Raw genomic sequence first — 17,956 nt, 5'->3', positions numbered from 1 at the left:
CCTCTAACTTTTAACTGATTTCAGCAAAGCTTATCTATTCATTTCAGCTAAATCAGCAATATCTATTCTTAACTATAACCTTCTCTTTTCTCAAAGCTTCAAAATTAGTGTCTCAGTAGCACAAGGCGGAAAGACAGCCCCGAGGGCGGCATTAACAACAAACAGAGCCCAAACCCAGCCCCAGGCGCTCTCGGCCGCAGGCACTTTCCCCTTGGCTGCAGTTCCCGCACCGCCGGCAGGGGCGCTGGTGGCTGCCCTTGGACCTGGGGCTGTCACGGGGGCAATGCCCTCCCTGCATGCAGCACCGGGGCCAGGAGGGATTGCGGAGACTTTTCCTTTGGACACCCAGCCCGGCCTTGGCAGTGGCGAGGAACAGGCACCGAGGTGACCCTGAGAGTGAGGGCAGGGCACAGGCTGCAGCTGAGCAAGGACAGCCTGTGCCGGGCTGAGAGGTGAAGCTGGCACTGCCCAGCGTGGAGAAGGTCCTTTCTGCAGCCCCTGTCACAGGGGAGCTTGGGCCTTGCTGCACAGACACGGCCGCTCATTGGAGCAGCTCTGAGTCACAAATTCATTGTCAGCCAGGTACACACACTCGGAATTGCCAATGACTTGAACCCTGCAAGGAGGAGCAGAGGCAGCGCTGGTTCCCAGGGGACACCTTGTGGCCCTGTCTGCCCCATGCCTGCCCAGGGGGAGGAGCAGAGGGGCAGAGCGGTTCTGCTGGCACCGGGCACCTGGCCATGCCCAGCCCAGCCCAAGAATCCCTGCCAGAATTCACTGCAGCATTTCCCGGCCCCACGGCGGGTCCGGCTCCGCGGGCAGGCGGCTCCAGGAGTTGCAAGTGGGCAAAACGGGGCCGAGGGAGAGGAGGCAGGTGGTGCCCGTGGGTGAAATGTCTTTGCTGCGAGCTGGCAGGGAGAGGAGGAGGGAGCAAGTGGTGCAAAGGGAAGGGGAGAGAAAGAGGAACAAGGCTGGAGCGGTGGAAGGCGGCGGGGATGTCCATGGGGCAGGTGGGTATTTTGCTTTAGAGCTCTGTGGGAAGAAGGGAAGAACTGTTAAATCCTTTCAGGTAAAGAAAGGTGGAAATAGAAGGTTTCTATCGCCGAAAATTGGAGTTCATTGCATCTGCCCGAACTGCAAATGGCCAAGCTGGGGACCTGGGCCCTGGCGGCTCCCCTCCCGAAAAAAGCGCGATAGGAAAAAGGCTCCAAGAGCGCGGACGAAGCGGGGAGGAGCGTCCGCTCTGGCGGCATCGGCAGCCGGGGATCTCCCGGCCCTCGCCGCTTTCCCGCTCGCTGATTGGACAAAATCCGAAAAAGGCTCCGCCTTCACACCGGCTTTGAACAGTTGCGGGAGAGGAACGGCTGTGGGGAGCAGGGACCGGGACCGGGGAACTACTGGGGCGGCCTCGTGTAGGATCGGTGTGGCGGCGGAGCTCGGAGATTGCCCCAGCACAGGTGGGACCCACGCCCGGGTGTGCCCGTCTCGGGACTCGCTGCTAGCGCAGGGCCAAGGGCCGGTTCAGGTGGGTTCCTTGTGCCGGGTTCCCCCGGGTCCCCCCGGCGCTGAGATGGCGGAGGGAGCGGCTGCCCGCGCTCTCCTCCTTGCCCGGCTCGCTGGGGACGAGGCGGTGCCGCAGCAGCGATGGCTCATCCCGGCTGCTCTCGCTGGGACACAGGGGTGATCCGTGCCCGGGACACTTCCCGGCCCTGCGGCCCCGGGCAGTGACCTCTCCTCATGTCCCTTTCAGTGTGCCACCAGCGCGGGTGTGAAGCTGTTCCCGAGGCCGATCTCCCAAAGGCTTTTTCAGCACTCCTGATGTCTCCGGAGCAAGGGGCTGTTTGTTCCCAGCAGAGAGATGCCGGCTGTGAGCTGGAGGAGAGTGAATTGTGCTCCCTTCATGGAGTTGTGAAGGAGCGCCTGCATCTCCAGGAGGCACCAGCAGATGGGGTTGCACACTTGCCTGGGGTGCAAGAAGCCACTTGTCATGAGCAGGGGGATGCCACTTGTAAACGTGCAGGAAATGAAGATGTGGAGAGTGGATTCTGCAGCCGTGATGGGAGTGTGAGGGAGCCCCTGCATACCCAGGGCACTAATGTACACAGGATCCTCAGAAGATTCCCAGGTGAGTGCAGGGCAAACCCTGTGGCCTCCAGGGAGCGCACAGTGTCACCTCCCAAGGACAGGGCTGGCAGGTGTGTGGTTATTTCCTGATGTGTGGAGTCCTCATGTTCTGCTCCTGCCCATCAGTGGTTGGAACCAAGAGCCCCAGCTGCCCCCAAGCCTGTGCACTTCTCCTGCTGCAACCTGTCCCCACCCCTGTGTCCCCACCCCTGTGTCCAGGCTCTTGGCTCCCTGGCTGCCAGCTGAGTGTGTTGCACACTGGCTGAGGGCTCCCTCCTGTGCTCCCTGGCCATTGGCTGAGCACATTGCAGGGCCGGCTCTGGTTGTGGCAGCCAGCAGCTCTTTCCTGCTCCAGGCAAGCGGTTCAGGTGCCGTGCCGTGCCCGTGTTGGTGCTGGTTGTGCTCGTGTTGCTGGTGCTGGCTTTGGCGGTGGCCTTGGCTGTGCAGTCAGGTAAGGGAGGGGCAGCAGGCTGGGCCCAGCCCCTCGGGGCAGAGCGGGCTCCCTGCTCCCTGCACAGGGGAATCCTCAGAGCTTCTCCTCTTCCCCCTGCAGCGCCACAGCTTCCAGTCACACCTGCGACTCCGCTCTTGGTTCTGGGCCCTCACCCTGGCTGGGTTGGATGCAATGGAGTCTGGTACTACTTCTCCAGGGATTCCAGCACGTGGGAGCAGGGTCAGGAACGGTGCTCCAAGCTCGGGGCCTCCCTGGCCATTGTCAAGGATGAGGACCTGGTGAGTGAGGGGCTGTGGGTGCTGTGGGGTGTGTGAGGGGAGCCTGGGGGTGCTCCTGGGCCGGGCTGGGTGCTGGTAGGGCTGGGGGTGCAGGCCTGTGCCGGGGCCCTGCAGGGAAGGAGCCCCGGCGTGCAGGGGGAGCCCCGGGCACGTGTCCCCCCGAGGGGCCGGGGCAGCTCCCACTCCTCTCTCCTGGGCAGGGTTTGCTCTTCCGCCTCCGCGGGAACGTCGATTACTGGCTCGGGCTGCGCAGACGGGGCCAGCGCCTGCACTGGGGGGACGGCAGCAACTTCAGCTCCCGGTGAGTGCCAGGGAGCCGGGCAGGGCCCGGGGGGACAGGGCCACAAGGTGTCCCCTGGGAACCAGCACTGCCTCTGCTCCTCCTTGCAGGGTTCATGTCCTTGGCGATTCCGAGTGTGTGTACCTGGCTGACAATAAATTGGTGAGTCAGAGCTGCTCCAATGAGCGTCCGTACCTGTGCAGCAAGGCCCAAGCTCCCCTGTGACAGGGGCTGCAGAAAGGACCTTCTCCACGCTGGGCAGTGCCAGCTTCACCTCTCAGCCCGGCACAGCACTGTCTATGGATGCTGACCATTTGTGTGAGTTTAGGTTTCAGGCTCTGCCAGGGTCAGTGTAAAAGAGAGGCGAGCAACTTTCTTATTCTGGGCTGGGAAAATCTTAAGGATGAACCAAAACAATCCTTGCATTTCCCCCGCTGTCTGTGCGCTCCCGCGGCTCTGCGGGCGCTGGTTCCCCCCGTGTGCGGTGGCAGCAGAGGTGGGGCACAGGCGGTGCCTCTCCTTTCCCTCCCCGCCCCACTCCGCCACTTTTCTTCCCCCTCCCACTCGAACCTGGGCAGAGCCGGCAGAGGCACGGCCGGGCCGGTCCTGTCCGCTCCTTTCCCCTTCCCCCGCCCTGCACGGCGGAGCAAAGAGCGCTCTTGCCGCTCGCCGCCTTCCCCCCGCCAGGAGCGCCGCAGCCGCTCCCTCCCTCCTTGCTCCCGAGCCGAGCTGTGCAGAGCCGCAAAAGGGCGGCTGGGGCCGCGTCCGCCTCTCGGGACAGCTTGTGAGGCTGCTGGAGGTGCTTGTTTGAAATTTCAGGTGGAGCTTTTTTACCGGGAAATGGGGCCTGGTTTGCCCCATCTCCCGCAGCCCCGCGGAGCTGTGGCCGTGCGGGGCGGCCCTGGGGCCCCGAAGCCGCTGCTGCAGACACGGCAGGGCCGAGCAGCGGCCGCTGCGGCGGGAGGAAGCTTTTCTTTTCAGAGGAAAGATGTAATAAACATGGGATAATTCATGTTAAAATATATGTATATGTATATAGTAAGATATGTCTATAGGAATAAATAAAACTGGCAAATCCGGGCTTGTAGCAAATGCGCTTTAGGACAAACAAAAGCTGCTGCCAGGGATTCAAGGTGGAACTGGAGACTCGAGAATCACCGACATTAACAACAGAAAGAGGGATGGACTGACCCTCCTGGGCGATGGGGTCTGTAGTGTGCCCAGGTATCAGGAGCTATATCGATTTAGCAGCAATATCGAGAAGACACCTCTCTATTCACCGTCTCATCTCTCTACTCACACTTTTTTGAGGGACTGAATCTTCCCTCGAAAAGCCCTGTTCAGCAGACGAGCAGACAGAAAGAAACCTGTGAGGAAAAGAAGAAAGACAAAAGTCTATGTGGGCCACGGGAAAAAAAAGTGTATATAAGTGTATATAGGTGTATAGAAGTGTATATAGCTGTATATAATGGGACCCCAAAAAGGGCTGAATTTGTGAACAGGGGGCACTATGGTGCAATAGAGGCCGTAGTTAAAGTTCACCCAGTGCCCATTCCCGGGTCTCGACAGTGAGCTTCCAATTGCTGGCTTGTCTGAAATTTCTGTATGTTGATTCTTTAATTAATAAAAATTGTTTTATTAATTGGGAATTAGCTAATATTTGTAACAGATGACTTTTTTTTGGTTTTTTTCCTCCCACCCTACCTCAAAAATTTTCTTGTGAAGGCATCTCCAGTTCCAAAATTGGAGCTTTAAATGCCTGTTTATGATAGAAGAAAAATGAAAAGAAGAACAAAAAACAAATAAGCAGCCTTTGTTAAAAATTTTGCAGATAACATAAGAATTATTAATAATTCTATATTATAACTAGCAGCTATGATTTTTAAGTGTTAGCATTTAAAGATATTTATCAATGATATATTGATTATATAGTATGAATTGACTGATATGATAAAGTTATTGTCATGCCATATGGCCTCTTTTTCTCATTTGTGTTGTTTGTTTATGTGCCTGTGGCACACAGGTCACTCAAGGATTTTTTCCTTGTCTTTTAGCTATTCATATTTATTTTGCATTTGTGATTTTTTAAAGTGTTTTCAGATTTCCAGAAAAGGTTGTCTGAGTTTGCAAGAATGCCTCTTCTGTCGTTGTGGATTCCCCCTTTTCTAGGAGGCAGAAATCTGATTTTACTCTCCTTGTGTTAACCCTTCCTAGATCCATGGCCAAAGTTCCTCTGGAGGGTGGCAGGGAGCATTTCCTGCAGGTGAGCGTTGCCAGGCCAAAATGATGGTGGCTGCTGAGGCCGGGGCTGCTTTTGTGGCCCAGAGGCCTCGGTGTCTCCTGCTCAGTGCCAGCAGTGTTCCCTGGTGTTTCTGTGTGTCCCAGCTGGCTGGGAAGGCGGGCTGGGAGGGGGCCAGAAGGCCCCACAAGGCCACCAGCCCCTCTTGTCCTTGGGAGGAGCTGTGGCTGCAGTGTCCTGCCCGTGGCACGCAGTGTGCCAGGCACACGTCCCAGGGACGGGCACTGGGGGCTCAGACAGCGCTGGCACAGACACGGCTGAAGGGCTGCCCGCAGCTCCTGGGCCAGGGCTGCTCTCAGCAGGCACCTGGAGATGCTTCAGCCCGGACAGAGGCCACCACCAGCCCAAAAGCAGCCCAAGGAACAGCTGGCACTGCCTGGCCATGGCAGCTCGGGCTGTTTGCAGAGGGGCTCAGACAGCAATTCCCGCTTCCCACCTCCCAGAGCTCCCCCACAGCTGCCACGTGTGTCCTGGCCACCCCAAATCCCCTCCCTTGCAGCCTGAGGGCATCATCCATCAGCAGCAGAAAAGCCAAGGCAATCTTCCCGCACAGAAATGAAATCCCGAGCAATAGCCCTTGGAGAGGCCTGAAAATCAAAGGTTCAGGTGGGATGAAGTTTTGTTTGGCTGAAGTTTGGAGTGTTTCAGGGAGCCCGCTGGAAGTGCAGAAGTGATGGGAAGCTTTTGCAGGTGGGTCCCCCTGGAGGTGTGCTGAAGGCAGGGATGTGCATCCCTTTGCTGAGGGAAAAGAACTTGCAGAGGCCACTGCGGAGGCTGTGAAAGGAGCTGAGCTTCTGCAGGGAGAGCTGTCCTGCTGTGGGCACAGGAGCTGCCTCAGCAGGGGCGGGGAGCACCTCTGGCCACCACCTGCTCCTGCTTTGGAATCTCAAAGGGAGCCCGAGCTCGAGGGGTGAAATCAGCTGAATTCCAGGCACCTCTGTCAAGTGACCCCAGGGACATCGGTGGGGCTGGGGATGAGGGTTTTAAAGAGCAAAATCTTTGAAATACGAACCTGTCCTTGTCCCGATGCTGCTGAGCTTCCGTGGAAGCTCTGCCGGTTCCTGACACAGCTGGCATTCCAGCGGCAGCTCTGCATGGGAATATCCACGCTCCAAGCCTTTCCCCAAGGGTCAGAGAATAACAATGGCAGGGAGTGAAGGAGCCTTGTGCAGGGGTTGTTTAGAAATGGAGTGTGTTAAACCAGGTTCCTTTCAAAGCCATTGAAAAGCCATGACAGTGAAATTCAGGCACTGCAATTCCTTTGGGAAATGTCCATTTAGGGTTGATCCACCCTGCCAGAAGCTGTTTATCTGATGGTCAGTACAGGCTGGGATCAGTGCAGGGCCATCCCCTCAAGAAATGCATGAGCCAAACCCAGCACCCAGAGGCAAAGAGAGGAGCTGAGCTTCGAGAGCTGCACAGATGAAATCCCAGGGATGTGCCTGGAGCATGGCCCTCCCCAGCAGCTTTTCTTACAGTTCCATTAAAAAAAAAAAGGTCAAAGCTGGTGCTCAGTACTTTGGGATGTGTCTGGTAACTGCGGAGGGGATGAGCTCCCTTAGTGGAACTGAGGCAGTGGAGTGCCACGAGCCTGCAGCCAGATTGCTTCTCCTTCACCTTAAAGTCAATGTTCTTTGATTGTTTTGGTTTTTTTAATATTCTTAGAGGTGCTACAAGTGAAAGGAGAGAACAGAAATAGTGAATCATAATTTTTAAGATTTAAGATTATTGCCAAGGGTTAGAAGCAAATCATACTGATCAGGATGTAAATTAGATAAGCAAATGAGAGGTTAATGATGATTAGATGCTTAAGCTAGAACTAATGGTCTTGTTGTTTGCCATTATGAGCTTGTTTGTAGAAGGGAGTGGAGTAAGAGAATGGTTCTAAGAGCAGATTGAAACCAGCAGAGCAATGGCAGCACCTGCAGTTTCCATCGATCAGTCACAAAGCAGGGGACCTTGGATCCTGCCAGAGGGTCACAGAGACCTGAGGAAGACTCTCCTGACTTCATCCTTGCAGATCACTGACCCAATTCTACACCACAAACCCAATTCGAGAGAAGAATTGTGCATGCGTGAAGGACTAATAGCCTCATTTTAATACGGAACAGGGATGGGAGGTGCTGGGGTTATGCATATGCATTGTATGTAAGATCTCGGGAAATCAATGGAGGGCAAAGCACCTTGTCTGGGTTGGTGGCGTCTTTTGGAGACGACTCCGTGCCGCCCTCTGGTGCGTAAATGTACGACTGTCTAACTTGAACTAGTTAGAGAGTCTCTGTCGTGACCTTCGGTTTTAACGACGCAACAGACTGGAGCAGCACTGGCACAGGAATTGATATTTGACTCTTCCTAGTTTCCTTTTAAAAATACAGGTAAATAACTTGAAGTTTTAAACTCTGTCGTTTGAGAGACACACACTTTCCTCTCTTTCTTTGGGAGGGATATGCAAGTCCTGAGACCCTGGGCCAATGCTCACTGCATTTTATTTACATTTTTACAATTAAACAAGGGACTGATAAAATTGACAAGGAAGAGACAACTCAGGAGCTCGCTAGGCAGCAGCCTCCAAACTCTTGCAAACTCTGCAAAGAGCAGTAGGCTATGAAGACTGTTTTCCAGTGAGAGATGAATCCATAATAACATGCTCACGGACAGAAAAGTCACTTCTGATGAGCCACTTGTTCTTTCCTGAAGTGCAGGAGTTGCAGTGTTTGACAAAGCCTGGGCAGAAGGATGAAGAATATTCCTGTCAGATTTCTCCTTCTCTTCTTGTGGCAGCAAGAGAAATCCATCCTCTTGGAGGGTTTTGCTCCTCGGTGACAGTGTGTGGTTTAGAGATAAAACAGCAGCCAGGAGCGTGAATTATTGACCCTGCACTGCCCCTCAGACGGGTGAGGTGTGACTGCTGTGCCGGGCACTGGGGCCAATACAATTCCTGGCAGTGGCACTCGGAGCTTGAACGTTTCGGAGTCACCGCTGGAGACTCAGCTCCCTCTGTGGCCAAAAGAGCGGGAGACACCTTCGTGCAGGAGGTGTCTGCAGGGAATGCTCTGCCCGAGCCGGCTTTTTTCTCCTGCCAGCTGAAGTCTTGCCTCTTCACGGCCAGAGCACGCAGTGCCCCCGTGTTTTGCTGCTGGGAGCACTGGAGGAGATGCCGGGAACACTGGGAGGGAACTGGGAGCACAGAGAATCCCGTGAGGGAGCTGGGAGGGACAGTGGGAGCAGCGGGAGTGAACAAGAAGGAGCACGGGGAGGGATTTTAGGAGCCCTGGGAAGGAATAGTGCTCCCAGTTCCTTCCCAGAGCTCTCAGCATCCCTGCCGGTGCTTGGCAGTAAGAGGGATACTGGGAGGGAGCTGGGAGGGAACTCCTCCCCACTCTCCAAGGTGCAGCAGCCCCGGGTGTGACCAGTGAGGAGGGGGAAGAGCCCTCAGTCCCTCCCCAGTGACTCCCCCGCAAAAAAATGAGGGGTTATGAGAATAAAAAAGGGATTTAAATTCAGAGAGGAAAACTTATCCGTAATTGTGTTTCTGTAATTGAAATGGGGAGGATCCCTCTTCACCTACGATTTGAAGGGTCTCAGCTGAAGGAAAACACACTTTTTCCATAATTTTGGGTGTCTTGCTTGGCGGGCAATCACTGCTTTCCATTTTTTTCATGCTGAAATGGAAGGAGAATACCTTTCTGGTGCTGGTCCATGGGTTTGAATTGAGGGAAAGAGCCCCATTTTCATCGTCTTAAAGTCCAAACTGAAGGCAAACACCGCTGTCACAGGTTTGAAAGGGCTTCCCTTGAGAGGAACCTCTTCATTTGCCATTTAGAAGAGTTCCATCGAGGGGGACCCTCCATTTGAAGAGAGTGTCAAAACCAAAAGATGTCCAAAAGCCACCAGAATGGTCTTTCTTGAGGGAAATTGAAAAGGGAAACTGCATTTTCCCTCATTTCAAGAGGCTACATTGAGGAAAAATCCCCCTTGATTCACTTTTTATTTGGGCTTACATTCAAAGGAGAACATCCTTTTGCATCGTTTAGTGATATAAATCCAGAGGGAACCTCCTTTGCCCCCTTGATTCAAGGCTTTGAAATGGCACAAAGGAGAGTTTACCCTTGATGTAATTGCTTTAAAAATGGCAGAAGAGCGCTGAAGCTGTGCTCGCGCTGCCGGTTTGGGCTCCATTTCTCCGTCGGGATTGTAAACGCCCACAGGCACCGAGCGCCCACGGACGCCCAGCACTGCCTGGGTCGCGCCCCGACGGATCCCAGAGGGGCTGGAAGCTCCATGGAGCAGCTCAGCGCCTGCTCCACGCTGGCCCCTGCAAGGCCGGGCCGGAGCGGGGGCTCTGGACACATCCCCATTGTGGGGGCAGAGCCGCTGCTTCACACCCACGCTGGTGGCACCCTCAAAGGGACATGAGGAGAGGTCACTGCCCGGGGCCACAGGGCCGGGAAGTGTCCCGGGCACGGAGCAGCCCCTGTGTCCCAGCGAGAGCAGCCGGGATGAGCCATCGCTGCTGCGGCACCGCCTCGTCCCCAGCGAGCCGGGCAAGGAGGATCCTCCCGAGGGCCCGGTCAGGTCATGTAGCTGTTGGTGCCGAGTGCCATCACGCAGCACTCACAGCATGGCCATGAAAAGGACAGGGCTTATGCCTTTATTAATATTCAGCTCTTTATTGAAGTGATCAGCTCTTTAGTAAAGTCATCAGCTGGGAAGAAAGAATGGAACAAACCCACTCGCTGGATATGCAGTGAAGGACTGTGTAGCAGGGAAGGGGAGAATTTACAAACTCTATCAATATTTCACCCAAATTAGAGGTGGAGCAGTGGTGGGTGTGGGTGGGTTTGGTTATTCACGGATGACACTCTCTTATTCCTTGTGCAGCAATTTCATTCTGTTGGAGGATTAACTGTCCAGTACCTTTCTAACAAAACCTGTCAGAAGTTTGGATTTAGGTTTGGCCATTGGGTCGGTTCACTCCAAACGCCTGCCAAGGCTGGAGGACTGTGGTGATGAGTGCTCTCAGCAAAGGTTACTTATCAGTACTGTGTCAGATTTCCCTCAGCTCTGGGCAGGAAAGGAGAGGGTTTGGACCAGAAATTCTGCAAACAAGGCCTGTGTGATGGTTGGTTTCTTGTGTTTATCACTGAGCCGGGGCTGGCACACGGACTCGTGCAGGCACTGATCTGGCACCAGAGCTGTTGCCCTTCAGAGCCATTTTAAAGGTCTCATTATAGACCATTTTGGAGGCTGTTTGCGGAATTCCATTTGGAGCTGCATCTCACTGCAAGTGCATCGGTCCAGGTGAGGGTTCTGACCTCTGCAGGCTTGTGCTGACCTCGGGACAGGCTGGGGCTGGAGCAGGTTTTCCAGGGAAGCGGGGATGGCCGAGGGCCGGTGCAGTGTGCAGCAGGGGCTGGTTTTTGGCAGGCTGAGCTGAGCTGTGTGAGAAGCCGGGACAGGATCGGGGCCAGACTCGGGACCGCGTGCGGGACCCGCGGGGCCGGGGCCGAGCGGGGCTGTTCGCGCGGTGCTGCCCTCCCGTGGCCGCTGCCGGTACTGCAGCCCCGGCGGCGGGCGGGACCCCGCGGGCTCGCGGCGCAGAGAAGGCGCCCCAAAGCTCCCCGGCCGCACGGACAGCGCGCTGCGGGCTCGGGGACAGGGACACGGGGCTCCTCTGGCCTCTCGGCTGGCATTACCTGCCCGGGAAATGACGCTGCTAACAGCCCGGGCCTCCCTGTGGCTGCTGGAAAAGGGCAGAGGTGAAGAGGTGAATGGCAGAGCTCCTTTGGGATGACTCCTAAACTGGAGAATTGAAAGGGGCAGGGGGGCAGGGGGAAGTTGCTTTTCATTTTTTTGAAGTCTTGCTGTGGATTTTGGTATGTCAAGTGACACTACTGAAATAGAATTGGAAGAAGTGAACTTCAGGACTTGGCACTTAATTCTTTTAATGTGCTTGTGTAGGTGCAGGAAATGCCAGATCCCAAAGCAATTCCATGTCTGTAACCTTAAGTGCAACACCTTTAAAGCCAAGTCCAGGGTGTGGGTTTTGATGTGGATGCAAATGGTGTGCCCTGAAAAGAAACGTGCCCGAAGGAGGCCTTCATTGCATATCAGGGATTTCAGTTTGCTGTAGGATTCTTCCCTCCAATCCTCTCTCAGGTTCTTGAGCCAAAGCAGGTCTGACCCCAGAGCCACACAGCGAGTCTGTTGCCTTGCTAAAGGGAAATGAAATTTGCCAGGTCTGTCAGGAAAGCAAAACCATCCTGGGGTTTGTTTGGCCAAGGGTGTTAGACGAAGATGTCCTTCCTAGTAGTGGGTGTGCATGCTGGCAGTTTTGGGTTGTGTGGTGCCTCTGGTCCCTCCGAAGTCAGGTCAATGCTGAAGGAAGGAGGGAAGCTGCCACAGCTGCAGCTGAGGGCAATAGTGGCTGTTCCAAACGGCTTGGTCCAGAACTGGTGATTTATTAAAATATGAATATCAATCTAATATCAATATCCAACTGTGACGGACAAAAGACTCTCTAACAGTTCAAGTTAGAAAGTGTATGTTTATTGCAACGCTGGGCAGCGCCTGGGGTAGCTCCCTAATGCTCACTGCAGAGATCACAGGTCATTACAGAGCCTTTTATTTACAAAAATGTTGAATACACAAAATACAAATGCACTTCCTCTTCTCCGCTTCGTATGCTAATTGACAACAAGCCTATTAAGCACGCGTAGTTTATTCCCTGAAATGGGTCAGTGGTCCTTTTGTGAGGAGTGGTCACCAAAAGGAGGAAGTAAAACGAGTCTTCCTCGTTCTAGACTTTCAACCTTTACAATGCAGATGTGATTGATGGATGGTAGAACTCCCTGTTTCCTGTTTTCCAGGACTATTTCAGTGTGTTTCTAGAAACAGGAGGTTTGGAGTTGTATTGATTAGTTTCTCTGTTTGACAAGCAATGAGTTATTAAATCCGGGGCAGCTTATCTTAAATCTGGTTTTTTTAACGATCCTCTAACTTTTAACTGATTTCAGCAAAGCTTATCTATTCATTTCAGCTAAATCAGCAACATCTATTCTTAACTGTAACATTAGCTTTTCTCAAAGCTTCAAAATTAGTGTCTCAGTAGCACAAAGCGGAAAGACAGCCCCGAGGGCGGCATTAACAACAAACAGAGCCCAAACCCAGCCCCAGGCGCTCTCGGCCGCAGGCACTTTCCCCTTGGCTGCAGTTCCCGCACCGCCGGCAGGGGCGCTGGTGGCTGCCCTTGGAGCTGGGGCTGTCACGGGGGCAATGCCCTCCCTGCAGGCAGCACCGGGGCCAGGAGGGATTACGGAGACTTTTCCTTTGGACACCCAGCCCGGCCTTGGCAGTGGCGAGGAACAGGCACCGAGGTGACCCTGAGAGTGAGGGCAAGGCACAGGCTGCAGCTGAGCAAGGACAGCCTGTGCCGGGCTGAGAGGTGAAGCTGGGACTGCCCAGCGTGGAGAAGGTCCTTTCTGCAGCCCCTGTCACAGGGGAGCTTGGGCCTTGCTGCACAGATACGGCCGCTCATTGGAGCACCTCTGACTCACAAATACATTCTCAGCCAGGTACACACACTCGGAATTGCCAATGACTTGAACCCTGCAAGGAGGAGCAGAGGCAGCGCTGGTTCCCAGGGGACACCTTGTGGCCCTGTCTGCCCCATGCCTGCCCAGGGGGAGGAGCAGAGGGGCAGAGCGGTTCTGCTGGCACCGGGCACCTGGCCATGCCCAGCCCAGCCCAAGAATCCCTGCCAGAATTCACTGCAGCATTTCCCGGCCCCACGGCGGGTCCGGCTCCGCGGGCAGGCGGCTCCAGGAGTTGCAAGTGGGCAAAACGGGGCCGAGGGAGAGGAGGCAGGTGGTGCCCGTGGGTGAAATGTCTTTGCTGCGAGCTGGCAGGGAGAGGAGGAGGGAGCAAGTGGTGCAAAGGGAAGGGGAGAGAAAGAGGAACAAGGCTGGAGCGGTGGAAGGCGGCGGGGATGTCCATGGGGCAGGTGGGTATTTTGCTTTAGAGCTCTGTGGGAAGAAGGGAAGAACTGTTAAATCCTTTCAGGTAAAGAAAGGTGGAAATAGAAGGTTTCTATCGCCGAAAATTGGAGTTCATTGCATCTGCCCGAACTGCAAATGGCCAAGCTGGGGACCTGGGCCCTGGCGGCTCCCCTCCCGAAAAAAGCGCGATAGGAAAAAGGCTCCAAGAGCGCGGACGAAGCGGGGAGGAGCGTCCGCTCTGGCGGCATCGGCAGCCGGGGATCTCCCGGCCCTCGCCGCTTTCCCGCTCGCTGATTGGACAAAATCCGAAAAAGGCTCCGCCTTCACACCGGCTTTGAACAGTTGCGGGAGAGGAACGGCTGTGGGGAGCAGGGACCGGGACCGGGGAACTACTGGGGCGGCCTCGTGTAGGATCGGTGTGGCGGCGGAGCTCGGAGATTGCCCCAGCACAGGTGGGACCCACGCCCGGGTGTGCCCGGCTCGGGACTCGCTGCTAGCGCAGGGCCAAGGGCCGGTTCAGGTGGGTTCCTTGTGCCGGGTTCCCCCGGGTCCCCCCGGCGCTGAGATGGCGGAGGGAGCGGCTGCCCGCGCTCTCCTCCTTGCCCGGCTCGCTGGGGACGAGGCGGTGCCGCAGCAGCGATGGCTCATCCCGGCTGCTCTCGCTGGGACACAGGGGTGATCCGTGCCCGGGACACTTCCCGGCCCTGCGGCCCCGGGCAGTGACCTCTCCTCATGTCCCTTTCAGTGTGCCACCAGCGTGGGTGTGAAGCTGTTCCCGAGGCCGATCTCCGAAAGGCTTTTCCAGCACTCCTGATGTCTCCGGAGCAAGGGGCTGTTTGTTCCCAGCAGAGAGATGCCGGCTGTGAGCTGGAGGAGAGTGAATTGTGCTCCCTTCATGGAGTTGTGAAGGAGCGCCTGCATCTCCAGGAGGCACCAGCAGATGGGGTTGCACACTTGCCTGGGGTGCAAGAAGCCACTTGTCATGAGCAGGGGGATGCCACTTGTAAACGTGCAGGAAATGAAGATGTGGAGAGTGGATTCTGCAGCCGTGATGGGAGTGTGAGGGAGCCCCTGCATACCCAGGGCACTAATGTACACAGGATCCTCAGAAGATTCCCAGGTGAGTGCAGGGCAAACCCTGTGGCCTCCAGGGAGCGCACAGTGTCACCTCCCAAGGACAGGGCTGGCAGGTGTGTGGTTATTTCCTGATGTGTGGAGTCCTCATGTTCTGCTCCTGCCCATCAGTGGTTGGAACCAAGAGCCCCAGCTGCCCCCAAGCCTGTGCACTTCTCCTGCTGCAACCTGTCCCCACCCCTGTGTCCCCACCCCTGTGTCCCCACCCCTGTGTCCAGGCTCTTGGCTCCCTGGCTGCCAGCTGAGTGTGTTGCACACTGGCTGAGGGCTCCCTCCTGTGCTCCCTGGCCATTGGCTGAGCACATTGCAGGGCCGCCTCTGGTTGTAGCAGCCAGCAGCTCTTTCCTGCTCCAGGCAAGCGGTTCAGGTGCCGTGCCGTGCCCGTGTTGGTGCTGGTTGTGCTCGTGTTGCTGGTGCTGGCTTTGGCGGTGGCCTTGGCTGTGCAGTCAGGTAAGGGAGGGGCAGCAGGCTGGGCCCAGCCCCTCGGGGCAGAGCGGGCTCCCTGCTCCCTGCACAGGGGAATCCTCAGAGCTTCTCCTCTTCCCCCTGCAGCGCCACAGCTTCCAGTCACACCTGCGACTCCGCTCTTGGTTCTGGGCCCTCACCCTGGCTGGGTTGGATGCAATGGAGTCTGGTACTACTTCTCCAGGGATTCCAGCACGTGGGAGCAGGGTCAGGAACGGTGCTCCGAGCTCGGGGCCTCCCTGGCCATTGTCAAGGATGAGGACATGGTGAGTGAGGGGCTGTGGGCGCTGTGGGGTGTGTGAGGGGAGCCTGGGGGTGCTCCTGGGCCGGGCTGGGTGCTGGTAGGGCTGGGTGTGCAGCCCTGTGCCGGGGCCCTGCAGGGAAGGAGCCCCGGCGTGCAGGGGGAGCCCTGGGCACGTGTCCCCCCGAGGGGCCGGGGCAGCTCCCACTCCTCTCTCCTGGGCAGGGTTTGCTCTTCCGCCTCCGCGGGAACGTCGATTACTGGCTCGGGCTGCGCAGACGGGGCCAGCGCCTGCACTGGGGGGACGGCAGCAACTTCAGCTCCTGGTGAGTGCCGGGGAGCCGGGCAGGGCCTGGGGGGACAGGGCCACAAGGTGTCTCCTGGGAACCAGCACTGCCTCTGCTCCTCCTTGCAGGGTTCATGTCCTTGGCGATTCCGAGTGTGTGTACCTGGCTGACAATAAATTGGTGAGTCAGAGCTGCTCCAATGAGCGTCCGTACCTGTGCAGCAAGGCCCAAGCTCCCCTGTGACAGGGGCTGCAGAAAGGACCTTCTCCACGCTGGGCAGTGCCAGCTTCACCTCTCAGCCCGGCACAGCACTGTCTATGGATGCTGACCATTTGTGTGAGTTTAGGTTTCAGGCTCTGCCAGGGTCAGTGTAAAAGAGAGGCGAGCAACTTTCTTATTCTGGGCTGGGAAAATCTTAAGGATGAACCAAAACAATCCTTGCATTTCCCCCGCTGTCTGTGCGCTCCCGCGGCTCTGCGGGCGCTGGTTCCCCCCATGTGCGGTGGCAGCAGAGGTGGGGCACAGGCGGTGCCTCTCCTTTCCCTCCCCGCCCCACTCCGCCACTTTTCTTCCCCCTCCCACTCGAACCTGGGCAGAGCCGGCAGAGGCACGGCCGGGCCGGTCCTGTCCGCTCCTTTCCCCTTCCCCCGCCCTGCACGGCGGAGCAAAGAGCGCTCTTGCCGCTCGCCGCCTTCCCCCCGCCAGGAGCGCCGCAGCCGCTCCCTCCCTCCTTGCTCCCGAGCCGAGCTGTGCAGAGCCGCAAAAGGGCGGCTGGGGCCGCGTCCGCCTCTCGGGACAGCTTGTGAGGCTGCTGGAGGTGCTTGTTTGAAATTTCAGGTGGAGCTTTTTTACCGGGAAATGGGGCCTGGTTTGCCCCATCTCCCGCAGCCCCGCGGAGCTGTGGCCGTGCGGGGCGGCCCTGGGGCCCCGAAGCCGCTGCTGCAGACACGGCAGGGCCGAGCAGCGGCCGCTGCGGCGGGAGGAAGCTTTTCTTTTCAGAGGAAAGATGTAATAAACATGGGATAATTCATGTTAAAATATATGTATATGTATATAGTAAGATATGTCTATAGGAATAAATAAAACTGGCAAATCCGGGCTTGTAGCAAATGCGCTTTAGGACAAACAAAAGCTGCTGCCAGGGATTCAAGGTGGAACTGGAGACTCGAGAATCACCGACATTAACAACAGAAAGAGGGATGGACTGACCCTCCTGGGCGATGGGGGCTGTAAAGTGCCCGGCCATCAGGAGCTATATCGATTTAGCAGCAATATCGAGAAGACACCTCTCTATTCACCGTCTCATCTCTCTACTCACACTTTTTTGAGGGACTGAATCTTCCCTCGAAAAGCCCTGTTCAGCAGACGAGCAGACAGAAAGAAACCTGTGAGGAAAAGAAGAAAGACAAAAGTCTATGTGGGCCACGGGAAAAAAAAGTGTATATAAGTGTATATAGGTGTATAGAAGTGTATATAGCTGTATATAATGGGACCCCAAAAAGGGATGAATTTATGAACGGCGGGCACTATGGTGCAATAGAGGCCGTAGTTAAAGTTCACCCAGTGCCCATTCCCGGGTCTCGACAGTGAGCTTCCAATTGCTGGCTTGTCTGAAATTTCTGTATGTTGATTCTTTAATTAATAAAAATTGTTTTATTAATTGGGAATTAGCTAATATTTGTAACAGATGACTTTTTTTTGGTTTTTTTCCTCCCACCCTACCTCAAAAATTTTCTTGTGAAGGCATCTCCAGTTCCAAAATTGGAGCTTTAAATGCCTGTTTATGATAGAAGAAAAATGAAAAGAAGAACAAAAAACAAATAAGCAGCCTTTGTTAAAAATTTTGCAGATAACATAAGAATTATTAATAATTCTATATTATAACTAGCAGCTATGATTTTTAAGTGTTAGCATTTAAAGATATTTATCAATGATATATTGATTATATAGTATGAATTGACTGATATGATAAAGTTATTGTCATGCCATATGGCCTCTTTTTCTCATTTGTGTTGTTTGTTTATGTGCCTGTGGCACACAGGTCACTCAAGGATTTTTTCCTTGTCTTTTAGCTATTCATATTTATTTTGCATTTGTGATTTTTTAAAGTGTTTTCAGATTTCCAGAAAAGGTTGTCTGAGTTTGCAAGAATGCCTCTTCTGTCGTTGTGGATTCCCCCTTTTCTAGGAGGCAGAAATCTGATTTTACTCTCCTTGTGTTAACCCTTCCTAGATCCATGGCCAAAGTTCCTCTGGAGGGTGGCAGGGAGCATTTCCTGCAGGTGAGCGTTGCCAGGCCAAAATGATGGTGGCTGCTGAGGCCGGGGCTGCTTTTGTGGCCCAGAGGCCTCGGTGTCTCCTGCTCAGTGCCAGCAGTGTTCCCTGGTGTTTCTGTGTG

At 55.3% G+C, this 17,956-nt stretch overlaps 4 protein-coding genes across 4 annotated transcripts in view; all 4 read left to right on the top strand.

The window, feature by feature from the left end:
- The window catches only part of LOC134554997 (early activation antigen CD69-like), a 106,139-nt gene that overhangs the window by 58,880 nt on the left and 29,303 nt on the right, over positions 1-17,956 (top strand). The window lies entirely within an intron of this gene.
- The window catches only part of LOC134554976 (C-type lectin domain family 2 member D-like), a 53,380-nt gene that overhangs the window by 19,858 nt on the left and 15,566 nt on the right, over positions 1-17,956 (top strand). The window lies entirely within an intron of this gene.
- Positions 1,520-4,804, top strand: LOC134554986 (C-type lectin domain family 2 member H-like). Its single transcript, XM_063406225.1, has 5 exons — positions 1,520-2,125; positions 2,480-2,575; positions 2,678-2,856; positions 3,057-3,157; positions 3,247-4,804. The coding sequence occupies exons 1-5, from the start codon at positions 1,738-1,740 to the stop codon at positions 3,359-3,361; spliced, it is 879 nt and encodes a 292-aa protein (XP_063262295.1). The 5' UTR covers positions 1,520-1,737; the 3' UTR covers positions 3,362-4,804.
- LOC134554985 (C-type lectin domain family 2 member H-like) lies at positions 14,159-16,971 on the top strand. Its single transcript, XM_063406224.1, has 5 exons — positions 14,159-14,552; positions 14,921-15,016; positions 15,119-15,297; positions 15,498-15,598; positions 15,688-16,971. The coding sequence occupies exons 1-5, from the start codon at positions 14,165-14,167 to the stop codon at positions 15,800-15,802; spliced, it is 879 nt and encodes a 292-aa protein (XP_063262294.1). The 5' UTR covers positions 14,159-14,164; the 3' UTR covers positions 15,803-16,971.

Source organism: Prinia subflava, chromosome 9 (genome assembly GCF_021018805.1).
Source record: "Prinia subflava isolate CZ2003 ecotype Zambia chromosome 9, Cam_Psub_1.2, whole genome shotgun sequence".
NCBI lineage: Eukaryota > Metazoa > Chordata > Aves > Passeriformes > Cisticolidae > Prinia > Prinia subflava.
This window is presented reverse-complemented; position numbering and strand designations above follow the sequence as displayed.